This window comes from Sinocyclocheilus rhinocerous, unplaced genomic scaffold, assembly GCF_001515625.1.
Source record: "Sinocyclocheilus rhinocerous isolate Xijiao unplaced genomic scaffold, SAMN03320098_v1.1 scaffold225, whole genome shotgun sequence".
Classification (NCBI taxonomy): domain Eukaryota; kingdom Metazoa; phylum Chordata; class Actinopteri; order Cypriniformes; family Cyprinidae; genus Sinocyclocheilus; species Sinocyclocheilus rhinocerous.
The window spans coordinates 1,083,413-1,097,045 of NW_015630532.1; the positions used below are offsets into that span (position 1 = coordinate 1,083,413).

General features: G+C 38.5%; 1 protein-coding gene across 2 annotated transcripts in view; it reads left to right on the plus strand.

Annotated features, from left to right (window-relative positions):
• LOC107740438 (D-glucuronyl C5-epimerase-like) overlaps nt 1-13,633 on the plus strand; it is a 53,941-nt gene that overhangs the window by 35,517 nt on the left and 4,791 nt on the right. For both annotated transcript variants that reach the window (XM_016552878.1, XM_016552879.1), the window contains 2 exons: nt 4,770-5,275; nt 9,942-10,181. In XM_016552878.1, the coding sequence (XP_016408364.1) occupies nt 4,780-5,275; nt 9,942-10,181 (736 nt within the window). In that variant the 5' untranslated portion in view covers nt 4,770-4,779. The remainder of the gene's footprint in view (nt 1-4,769; nt 5,276-9,941; nt 10,182-13,633) is intronic.

The window sequence follows — 13,633 nt, forward strand, 5'->3', positions numbered from 1 at the left end:
ACATTTCATGTGCAGAGCCATGATGCATATGTTTTACATACGCTTTACATCATACAAATATGCGGATGTTTATATACGTTACGTTTTACAAGCTGGTCAGTTGATAAGACTGAATATTATACTAAATATTTGCTAAAATTATAGTCGCGGTAGCTCCAGTGACATTATTACTGTGGCTTTCTCCTGTTCTGAACATAGCAACTTATGTATGTGCTGAAGTCTTGCTTGAAATAAATGTGATACAGATGTAAACAAATATGTGAATCACATTGCAGATCTTTGAATTGGATTAATTCCGGTTGCCCAAAAATTAGTGCATAATATGTACATACCTAAGATGTATGTACTTGAATGAAATTGAATGTGGTAATTTTCCTGTTGATTGACCTTGAGCTTATTATTATTATTATTATTATTAGTAGTAGTAGTATAACAATGTTAACTATAAATTAATTATATTATACAAGAATATATTTTTTTATTACATAGTGAATTTAGTCATAACTATGTTATAAATCTAAATAAAATTATTTATTTATCTCTTTTGAGTCTTGCTTGTAACTCAAATGTTACTTAATGTTAAGCTGCCTTTGCAATAATTTCAGACTAATGGCAAGAGATTTTTTTTTTTATTTGAACGAGCAGTTACGTTGATTAATTATGGTATGAGATACAGTGACAAGATTATAGTTACAGCTGTGTTTGGATTGGCCAGGGCAGCTGTGGGTGTTGAGGTCCTGATCCAGGTAGCAGGAAACAACTGAAGATGTGGTGAATCGATAGCAGCCTGCATTAGATGAAAGAACAGCTCATGAATCAACGTGATGAGGATGCAGAGGGGGCGTGGCCAGCGTCAGGTCGTCTCGGCGACTGAGACAGCGCTAAGCGCATTCTGATGGGGAGAGCTCTACTGAGATGGATGTGCTTGTTTTGAATTCAGTTTTCGAGAGCACTGAGTTTAATAAGTCAGCTGAACCCTGCTTTCCTCATAGGAGCTGATCGGCCACAGCTGTAGCTGTGGGGACAGCACATTGTTAAACCGCTTTCATCTCTGACTCCTATTACCAGCCGTAAGCCTCTCTACGAAAAGCCATTTTTTAAAATCTAGCATGGTATGATGCTCTCTAGGACGTAGTGTGCTCTTCCTTTAAGTCTGCTGTGCCACTTGTTCAGAGAAGGGATTACACCCGTGTTCCTCCTGTTTTTAGTTTGATCTCTGGATTATACAGAGCTCAGCCATATCTCTTGCCTATTAGTGGATTTGAATGCAAATTATCCTTGTACACAGATGCACCCTGCACTGCGGTGGGCCGCCTGATCCAGATGCTCCATCAGTGAGGCTTGATCAGGTGCTCTACGTTAGGATTCAGATGGCACTTTCCGAGCATGTCCCTGAATCTCAGAGTAACGGCATCTGAACTCAGCCTGCGAAAGCCACAAAGATCAAATTATTTATAGCCTCTGCAAACGAGATGAGCTGCTTATCTTTCACGGTGCAGTCAGACGCTGCTCTCCTCCGCATGCTCTGAACAGTCGACATGGGGAAGACGAAGTAAAGGGGGGAGAGATTAGAAAGAGATGGAGCGCAGGTCTGTGAAACAAGTGCAAACTCTGCAAAGAGGATTAAACGGGAAGATTAGAAGAAAGAATAATTCGAAAGAATTGCCCTGATCTTCCGTAGCAGTGAATATTTCAGAAGTGTATGAAATCAGGTTTCCACCTAATACATATGTAGGGCAGGCTAAAGGCGTGTACGTACCTCTACCATTCATCATGCCTGGGTCCTTTCCGCTCAGTTCGTTAAATATGGAGTGTTTGGCACTATGTGGCACTTTGTTTGGGTTGATGGATTGATGCGTTTTCGTTCTCCGTTGACCTTAGACTTCGCTTTAGATTCACAGTGGTGTGGACTGCTAATGATGGCATTGGCGTGTTGTCCATGCCAAACCCAGCACAGTAATTAGCTGTAGTGAGAGGCAGTGCTGTTCTGCTTATTGATTTTTATTCTTTGCGAGGAAGATAACATGCCAAAGAGAGAAGAGATGATATGAGTGAGAGGCTGCTGATTTCACGTTATGAGCTAAGTTTACAAAGTTAATGTGATTCTCTCCCTAGTACAGAAACCGCATCAGCAGAATATGATTTGTGAAAAGAGGAAAGATATGTCTTTTCTGTTTTGCTTATGACTATTGTAAGAACAGTAGTCATTGCATAAACTGCCAGCAGGGTTTGCATCCATATTTTTTATGCAGGGTTTGAGCTATTGCATCAAAAATGATGAATGGAAAAAACTAAATGAGACTAGTTTCCAAAGTGCACACAAAAAAACAAACAAAAAAAAACTCCTATGCTTTTTTTGGTGGATTTTTTTTTCTTAGTAAGAACACGTGCATATAAACTGTAGTGGAAACACATTTACCAAATAAATTCCTAGATGGGCAGTTTAAAAAAATTGTGTGACCTGAATAGTTCATTTCAAGAAGATGAATATCAGACATCTCAATTTTTATTCCCAAATTGCTTTTGTGATATAATGATTTTTCTTCAATGGAAACGTTGACTAAATCCCACAGTTTTAACAAAGTTTTTAGTTAACTAAAACTATTATAGTCATTTTCTTTGTAAAATAAAATAAAAATTACCTAAATATTTAATGATTTTTTTTTTTGTGCAAAATTAGAACATAAATTAGAACAAAATTAGAATTTAAGTTGCCTTGTCTAAAGTAGGGTTGTAACGATATACCAGTATGACGGTCTATCACGGTTTGAACATGAATGGTTATCATACCGTAAACATTTGCTATGTTTTTTTTTTTTTTTATTAATGAAGAAAAAAAAAACCTCACCCGCATATATGCAACTTATTTCCACTCTGCTGCTTCACTCTTCATTCGCTTGGCTGCTTACACGCACGTACAGTGGAGAAAATGACAGAGACCGAGATTATATCTAATCTCCATCCCTGCAGAAAAAAAGTTAAAATCTGCAGTATGGGAATACTTTGGATATAAAAAAACGAACGCGGGGTTGTCCTTGAGGAAGGATCCAATTTGCAAGAAATGTGGACGCAAAGTGGCTGCAAAAGCAGGCAATACATCTAACATGTTCGCTCATATTTGCGGACACCATCCCTCCGTGCAGATGAAGGTGTGTCACATTTATAAAAAGTAAAAAATTAAGGCCGTATGATTTCCGTGATGCAGAGGGAATCAGTGCAGTTGTGAACATGGACTTTACAGTAGAACGAGGATGTCACGTAAAACGTGCAATCTGATGGATGGATAAGTCAAAAGTAGGTATGATATGTGTCTGTGAAGTGCGAAGAGACTGCTATATAAATAATCTGCTTGTTTCTGCATGTCTCTGAGTGGTGCCGTTTTATCTACTACACATTGAAATTACGCATGACACTAATGGTGTTTTCAGAGTCTACATAAACATGAACATCAGCAGAGCTGCTCTGAGAGAAAACTTAAACATTTCCTAGTTTTATTTGAAAAAAAAACATTGTCAAATACACTCTGAAACGCAAAGGTCCACTACAACCCATCAAAATATAAGTTAGATTTAACTTGAAATTATGACAAATATATTAGCATTGTCCAATGTACTTCAAAGTTATAATTACAACAATAATATTCTTTATAATAATGAATTTATTTAAACATTATTTTTAAGGACTATCATGTTTGTCCATGTTTTAACTTAGTATACCTCTGTTGTGAAGAACTTTGCCTAAATAAAAGCTGTTAAATTTTCTTTTGATAACATTTTGAAACATTAATTAAAATGTTAAAGTGTGATATAGATATACATAAGGTGTATAGCTTTATTTTTTAATAGTTTTTTTAAATTTATTTATTTATTTTCAGAAGGGAGACTTCAATATTTTCATTAAAATGGTTTCACGTTTGTTGTGATAATTTATATAATTATTAAATTTATATAATTATTAAATAATAATTTGTTCACTCAAATAACTTGTTCTTATTCTTTTAAGAGTAATTGTTACTGATAAGAATGATTGTTTAATATATACCATGAAACCGTGAAACTGATATTTTCTGAGACGATTATCATACTGTGAAAATCTCATACCGTTACAACCCTAGTCTAAGCTAAATAAAAATACCATAAAAATGACTGAAAAATAACTTGAAAAATAAAAAAAACGAAAAACTAATAAAATGACAAAAGCACAACAAAATTACTAAAACCTAAACTAAAATTAAAATGAAAACTAAAAATATGAAAATAAAAGCTATTTCAAAAGAAATACTATAATAGTATAAATAATGCTAACATAATATAAGTAACATGCAAAAATAAATGTTCCTGTTTTAGAAAATCCATAAACGGGCTCCATTGTGCTTGTTTTTTGGTCAAATGCCACGTTATACCATAAATATGTAGTTGAACAAAAAAAATTAGCTTTTCCTCTGCTGCTATGAGTTTTAGAAGCAATATGCAAAACAGTGTATGCAGTCACCCAGACAGATATTGAATTTCTTTAATGCTTCGGTTGATTATTCATGCAGAGGGAAAAATATTGATTAGACCTTTTAAACTCTGATTAATTCCATGTAGGTATGCATAAAATTTCCTCTGACTGGTTTACTGATTACTCGACAGCTTAGATCTGAAATGTCACTGGTGTAGTGTGGGGAGTATAAATATGTAATTGCATGTTTGCCTGTTATTTCAGATCAGCCAATAGGTCTTTCATAGAATGCATTTTTAATGTATATTTGTGTGTTTGTGTCATAGGTAAGCAGTGATGATGCGTTGTCTGGCAGCCCGTGTTCACTACAAGACCTTGATAGTGATCTGCGCTCTCCTCTCTCTGCTCACGGTCGTTCTGTGGAACAAGTGTACGAGCGAGAAAGCGCTGCGCTTCCTGCCCCGGCACCCCCAGCCCCCTCCCAGCCCAAAAATAGACAGCCATCCGCAGCAGCCCCAGCCCCCAGAACCTCCACCTGTGGTCGGCGGAGTGCGCTACGAAGAGATCGACTGCCTGATCAATGACGATGCCACCATTAAGGGCCGCCGAGAAGGCAGCGAGGTATACCTGCCCTTCAGCTGGATGGAGAAGTACTTTGAGGTGTACGGCAAGGTGGTACAGTACGACGGCTACGATCGATTCGAGTTTTCGCACAGTTACTCCAAAGTATACGCCCAGAGAGAGCCGTACCATCCCAGCGGAGTCTTCATGTCTTTTGAGGGGTATAACGTGGAGGTGCGTGACAGAGTCAAGTGCATCAGTGGAGTGGAAGGTGAGTTATGTGGTAATGGTTACACCTCTTCACTTCTGATCGATCTTCTCTGATAATGGTTGCTTAGTAAAGCTATACAGAGGTGCTCAAACACAAGTAAATGCAGTTTACACCTGGTATTAACTTGTGTCTTTAAACATGCATCAAAAGTGCAATAGTGATGCACCAAAGGTTTGGCAAAAAAAAAAAAAAATTGTATTCGAATGAAACCCCTCCAAAAAAGATTTCTTGGTTCTGGATCATTTGTTTATTTGACTTTAAAGATGCGTTTTGACTGTTTCCACATTATGTCATGCACATAATGTGGATAAACATGTCAACAGTGTTAACACACTTCACCAAAAATTATGCTAGAGTTGCAATATGCAACACTGGTTTGGCTAAAATATCGAGAGGCAACTTGTTACCAAAGAACTTCACCATGACTGGTTGAATTTGTCAAAAAACGCAACACACTGAAGAGCATACCAAGTTCATTTAACCAAGTTTAGTTACTGAAACTTTATTTTGGTCCACCTGAGATGAACGTTAATAGCTGGTGTTCAATAGGTTAGGTTGTCTTAAGTTGTATGGACTGTTCTTTCAGTCCACACTGTCATCAGTATGTATTCAGCTACCAATAAAAATCTAGTATTCTTAGCTCTGTTGGCCATTTTACAATGTTTAAATCCATTCTGTTGGTTTTTCCCTCATAATTAGAGCAGAAAATGCGAGAAAAATTAGCGGATTGTGCCTGGGACTACTCATAACTGGCTCTCCTAATGTGTCTCACACGGTTACTTTCTCCCTCATCATCAAGATTCACCTAAATACATCTCACATTAAAGTAGCACTTAATTGTGGCACACTGGGAGAAGTGAGAGGCAAAGCGACCTGCCTAATTTCTAACACAACTTGTTAGTGGCCTTTAATAGTCATTTAGTGCAGTCCGAGAGGAGTTTCCTGGAAGCCAGGCTCGAATGATCTACGTCTGGTTCTTAGTGAGTAATGCACCCTCAATGGACTATACATTAAGCAAATGAAAGTGGGATTGATTCAGCCAAGAACTGAATCACAAGAGCTGATTTGATGACCTTAAATGTAATGGAGAATAATTTTGCACTCAGACTCCCATGTGTCTTCTGGTGAATGTCAATGAGGAAAAGCAAAACCAAATTAAAGCAAAATCATTTAATTTTTTGTTAAGGAACCTAAATGACAAGCATTTTAAAATGAACTCCGAGATGACACTCCTTGACAGGAAAAAGCTGATTATGGTGGTCTCGGTTATGTCCTTCAGAGGCGTTTTACTGTCCAGAAACTGCATTTTTCTCTCCGCTGTGTCAGTGATCCATCACTGTTTCACTGCCCTGACAGATTACTTTCAACCATTTCCTGCTGGCTCACTCTTCTCTCCACCTCTCTATCTCTTTGCAAGAACCGCCCTTCAGCAGACGGGGTTAAGTGCCCTGTTTGAGCCATCACACTGATAGAGCAGAACTCTGATCCCAGTCTCACTCCAGTTCTTGGATCACATCAGGCTAACACCACCATAATACAAAGTTTGTGATGCTCTCTAAAGAGAATAGAGAGTCGCTCAGTGCCATTCGCTCTTCTATATTCTTTTATAATGAGACTGGGTAATGAAGTAATCACTTCTTAAGGAAGTATTGAAAATGAGGTCAGTCTGATCAATACTTGAGTATAAAGAATGCCTTCCAAACCACAACTTCATTACTATTCACTGAAGACGGTGAAGCATTTCGCAGTGCTTCACAGGATACTAATGCCAAACAAAGTGGAAGAATTTTTTAATTAAATGAATATGAAACTAATTCCAATCAGGCCGAATCTGTTTTTTTTGCACGTGTGAGTGTACGTCGGCGTAACCAACGACAAGCATTGTAAACCAGGGGTCACCAAACTTGTCCTGCAGAGTTTAGCTCCAACTTGCCTCAAAACACCTGCCTGTGAGTTTCTATGCCTAGTAAGACCTTAATTAGCTGGTTCTGGTATGTTTGGTTGGGGTTGGAGCTGAACTCTGTAGGACACTGGCCCTCCAGGACCAAGTCTGGTGACCCTTGGTGTAAACCAACCATTGCTCACCTTGCTCAAAAACGGAGAGCATTCTACAGTAAGCTTTCACTCTTTGCAAAGTCATTGATCAGCATTCAGGATTAAACCACTTTCGAGTCTTTTCTGGTGAAAGCTTTTAAAACATGCAGACCTTGTTTTGTGTGTGCATTCAAAGGACCCCCTTTTTTTGTAGCACCACAAAGAGGCACATTCATACCATAATCTTCTGTGGCAGGTGGAAAAATTGGGTTGTCTGTGAGTTGAGATGAAATTCTCAATGTCTGTGGCAGCACAAAAGCAAAGGAGTTCGTAGCAGTCCCCTACTTTTGTTTCCTTTCTAGCCTCTTGTCCTCCATAACCAAGAGCCAGTCCATTACTCTGAGTCTGTTTACATGGAGCCGCTCTGTGTTCTGCACGCTACAGAGAAGCTCTGTAGCAGTAATGACCGTGTAGGAATGAAGGAGCCTGTAGGGAATCATCTGAGGTTTGAAGCATTGCCTCCTCCAGTAACCATGGAAAATTAAAGCAAGCGCTACCTCAAAACACAAGTGTAACATTTAAGAACAGGCTTGAGTCCAGTGTTCAAGGAATGTTACGGTGCTGGTATGAAGGTCGTGCGACCTGCTGGTATCTGTCAGTGTTGGATCAATTAGCATGTATTTTTAACGGTCAATATTATTATGCCAACAGAAAACAGCTTTGATCGCCTCAGAAGGTTTAATTCACTGTAGTAAGAAATATGGCCATTTTTTGAAAGGTGTTGCTCACCCAAAACAAAGATTAATTAGAGGTTCTGTTCCCCTTGTTTTCATCCCAAGCGTCAGAGGCACAAAAACAGTGTGTTGAGCTCAGAGGTAATAACCCACATGAGCCTGCGGCAGTGTGTTAGAGCAGAGAGCCTATTATCAGAGACAGCGGACAGACTCATCAGTCTCCGCTGAAGGAGGGAGAGAGAATAAAAAGGAATGAAAAGGAGATGAGTACGGAGGGTGACAGTGAAAGAGAGCTCCTTTTTCCTCCTCCTTCAGTTTGAGGGATGGCGTCTCCTCCAGCAGAGGATCAGAGTGCTCTGAATAGTATCTAGGCCAGGGAGCGCCTCCACAGCGCCCGTCTGCCTCCTGATACAGGATGATGATCCTGATGACGCTTTTCCACTGCATGGTACGGCACGGTACGGCTCGGTACGGTTCACTTTTTGGGGGTTTTCCACTGGGTACAGTACCTGGTACCTGGTACTTTTTTTAGTACCACCTCGGTTGGGGTTCCAAGTGAACCTTACCGTTACCAAAACGTGACGTGTAAACTCTCCTGATACTGGTACTGAACTGCAGTGGAAACGCAAACCGTGCCGAGCCGAACCGTGCCGTGCCATGCCGAGCCGTGTCGTACCACGGAGTGGAAAAGAGCCAGCATGTGTATGTGTGCGTCCTGGAAAGCGGGAGGCAGTCTCATTGGTGTGTTTGTCATCTATATTGCCTTGTTATGTCTATGTTTAACCCTGCATGTGTTTTTTTTTATGTGTATGTTTGTGAATACATCCTTTCAAACCCGCTATAAACCAGCAGCGCAGTCGCAGTGTTTTGCCTGTGGCTTGATTATTGTCATTCCAGGCTGTAGATTAGATGAGCTGTGGTAAAAAAAAAAAAAAGGATAGAAAGGGGGCGAATGAAAGCCTGGTGAACTGTAACTCCGAAAGCACAACTTACAGACCAAGGCTATTTGCTTAGGGGCTTCAGTGGCTTTATCCTCCCAGTGTTCACTAGTCTTTTGTATATCTCTGGCTAATTGAAGGTTTATATGTTTTCACTTGTCGCTGTGTACTCTGGATTGTGTGTCTGATCTAAATTGTGTAAAAGTCATGAATCCAGAAACAAGATTATGTATAATGAATGAAGATGACATCCATGCAGAAACCACTGCTTCACATTATCACACTTGAGTTAAAAACAAAAAAGACTCCACATTAAAAGCTATAAAATGCTATAAAGCTACATCAGTATAAATGCTATAAAGATATATCAGTATGAATGGATGACATGCTAAAACACAAATGTGAAATGTTTGAATTTTCAAAATTCTTCAAATTTGAAGCCAAAAATGACCAAGGTAAACAATCTGTGTATGAATGCTTGTGATTTTTTAATTTTGTGTTAATGTGGTAAGTTGCTATGTTGCTTGGCAACCAAAAAGAAACTGGGGTCTAAATGCTAATAACCTGCATTACTCAGAGGAATAATTATTTAGCATTTTTTTTATCATTTCAGCTATGTAATGAACATTTATGTTTATAGTTGTTTATGTTTATAGTTAGTTATGTTTACGTTTATAGCATTTTAAGGGGGATTTTAGGGACTTTGTTCATCATACTGTCAATCATACTAACTCCACACTTCTGAATGGTAGTGTACATATATATATATATATATATATATATATATATATATATTTGTTACTGTGCCCCCTCACTCCATGTGCCATATCTTACCCGCACTTTTGACTGGTAGTGTACATATATATATATATATATATATATATATATATATATTTGTTACTCTTCTCTTCAGTTTAACACCCAGTCTCTAATATCTCTTTACCTGGTTCCTCCCTACAGGAGTACCTTTGTCCACCCAGTGGGGCCCTCAAGGGTATTTCTATGCTATCCAGATAGCGCAGTATGGCCTGAGTCATTACAGTAAGAACCTGACAGAGCGGCCACCACACATGGAAGTGTATGACACAGCGGAGGAGAGAGACAGCAGGTCCAGTGCGTGGACTGTCCCTAAAGGCTGTTCTCTCACCAGAGTCTATGACAAGACCAGAGCCACATCAGTACGACAGTTCAGCGCTCCAGGTACCGAAGCAGATATTGAACTACATGCTTTCAGTTTATTTTGTCTAGTTTCATTTGTCTGGTGTTCTTTTGTTCTTTATACACTCCATTCTGTTTTTTATTCTATATTCTTCAGCTTCAGGACTAAAACAATTAATTTTTTTAAAATGCCATGTAAACCCTTTAGTCTGATGAAATCGAGTGTTGCTTCATCCCTACCTGTTTTCTTATCTCTTCTGTGTTCTTCTATCAGCATCTTTGCATGGCCCCTTATAGTCCTGCTCCACTGAGCATGCACATAAACACCCTCAAAACGTCAAAACACACTCTATTAACAATGCCTCGTACACTACCGCTGGAAGATTTGAGGTCAGTATGATTTTTTAAAAAGAAATTAAGGCTTTTATTCAGAAGGGAGGTATTAAATTGATATTGAAATATTACTTAAATGGGACCCACTTTATATTAAGTGGCCTTAACAACTATGTACTTACATTTAAATTAATAATTTGGTACAATGCACTTATTGTGTACATACATGTTTTTACATTGTACTTATATTTTAAAAATACCTGCATGTAATTACATCTGTAATTAATCTCTGTAATTACATTTATAATTACACAGTTGACCCATCCCTTACACCTTAACCCACCCTTAAACCTACCCATACCAACAAACCTGTCCCTAACCTGACCCGTATCCCACCTCAATAGCAGCAAAAGTGTTTTGCAATACAATATGAACACAATAAGTACATTGTACTTAATTTTTGATGTAAGTACATAGTAGTTAAGGCCACTTAATATAAAGTGGGGCCCTTAAATGTATATTAATTAACTACATGTATTTACTATATGGTTAGGGTTAGGATTAGGGTTTGGCTTAGGGTTACTTGCATGTAATTATGCATAATTAATTGTTATTATATTAGTACATGTTCAAGTACATGTAACGTGTAACAAGGACACCTTAAAATAAAGTGTTACTCAGATTTCTATATTAAATAAAAGCAGTTCTTTTGAATTTTCTATTCATCAGAGAATCCTGAAAAAAAAAATCACTATTTCAACAAACCTGTTTTCAACATTGATAATAAGAAATGATTTTGAGCACCAAATCAGCATATTAGAATGATTTTTGAAGGGTCATATGACACTGAAGACTGAAGTAATAGCTGCTGAAAATCTAGCTTTACCATTACAGAAATAACTTTTTAAAATATATTCAAATTTATAGATAACAAAGAGGCTGTTTAATGTCTACAATGCTTATTTCTCTGTAAAAATAGAATCATGAAAAAAAAAAAACTTCTTTCATCAGACAGCATTTTTATTCTTTCAGTCACCAAATTGCACACACGGGATTATGGGGTATCACAGATAGTGGCGGAAACATCTATGCAGCCTTCAGAAATCAAACAGATGGAGGCATCACAGTAGACAGTACATTCTGTTCCTCCCTCAGGATACTACATGATAAGGCAGCATTTTTGGAGTTTTGGACATACCGTGCTTAGCATTGAGCTAATCAATAGCCATTAGAATTAGCAGGGCTGTCGCGCTGGCAGGCAGTGATTGGTGTCATCACCCGGAGCATTGATTAGAGTGGGGCCAACTAGGACACACTGGGTCCAAGGCTCCAGCAGGGCTCTGCCTCCCTTCTGCTCTCTCCGTCCTCCATATCACTGCTATTGATGGGAGGGTAATCAGAGCAGGACAGTACAAGTCCACTTAGTCTCTGCTTTGCCTTAAGTAATGGATTTATGAGTGCATTAAATAGTGATAGGGGCTGTTTGAGCCAAAATGTCCTTTGCTGCATCTTTTTTCCTTTGATTTGCCTTTGTCCTTTATGCTTCTCCTGTCCTCTTTTCTGTGTTGCTTTAATGTTGTCAATATTACTCTGTCTTGCATGTTTTCTCTTGCTCAAGTACTCAACCTCATTCTTGTTCTCATGCTCTTTCATGCCTTCTTTTCTCTTCTCAGTAGAGAGTACGAGTTGGTTTCCTTTTTGTTCTGCGTAACCTTGTCAGAAGGAAGCACAGACAGGCGGCGAGAGGGATTTGAGTCTAACAGTGAGAGATGACTTTAGGATAAAGTGTTGAATGAGCATTTCTGTAAAAAGAGAGATAAAGTACTTTGATTGAGAGTTGGAAAACTGATCTGCTCGCTTTGCAGCGAATTGCACTGCAGTGTGTTCAACTTTTGTCCGATGTGAGATGAATTGTTTTAAAGTTTGCTCACGGTCTGAGCTTTTCTGCCTCTCTGACACCAACTTGTCTGTTTAATTAACCCCAGGAGAAAGTGACTAGTGAAACCTTGTGCCTTGAAGACTATCTGCTAGTTCTATCCCTTAGCGTGTGTGAGAATCTATACTTGTTTGGGTTCTTGTGTACTTGTTTGCGTATGCAAATGATACTGTAAGGGAAACAAAAGAACGACACTGTAGACGACGTGTTATACTGCTAATATCACAGTGAAGCCAAAATTTGCCAAAAATATATCAGTATTTCACAGATTTTGTTACCTGACAACAGTTTGTCAGCTTACTTGGTGTGATGTGCAGCAAATAGCGATAATGTGAAGTACAAGTGAAATATGGAATTTGTATATAGACACAACTAAAGTGGTAAATGAAGCAGCAGCAGTCTGCAAACAATGCCACATTTCATGCCAATCTACCACACAGGATGACATTCATCAACAAATTCACACTTCCCTAATAATATTAGATTTTTTTTAGCTGAGCTGCATTAAGCTACATATTATTTAAGGAATATTTCATCTAAAATTAACAATTCTGTCATCAATTATTCACCCTTATGTCATTTTATAATCCATTTAAAAATATTGTCAAAAATACATAGAGGCTCAAAAAAATGAAAGGCTATTGCACACTAAGTCCGAAATTTTCGCACGTTGAAAAATAAATACGACCTCACGTTGTGTCAATCACCTTTACGCGCTGCCGCCGAAACTTTCGTCCGTCATAAAATTTTTCGCATCCGTAGCAAGCATTTTGAGAGGTGTTTTGACAATTCAGAGCCTCCGTACAAGCGAACGCCAAAATCCAGAATGGCGATTGTCAAGTTCATCCACTTCGTCTCGCAGCACAAAGCACCGTAAAGATCCTTGCACACAGAGTTCACAGAAATTGGCGGTCTTCTTTTTAATATGTGGCTCTAGTATCGCTAGCAAAGCATCAAACTGAGCCACCGACATCCTGAAGTAAACGTTGAATCGCCCATGATAATCCCGATGCTCCTTAATAAGGAGATGGAACTCTCCTTCCTCTCTATATCTCAGGATTGGATGGACTCAATATTTCCTTTCTTTTTCTCTTTTTAAGAAGCGAGAGGACAACAAAATCATCCTCACTGCTTGAAGACTCCATTTAGTACTGTTTTGCGAATTTTTTCGCAACGGATTAATTAATACGCATCGGACTCAGTGTGCAAGGTTTCTGTGCGTGAC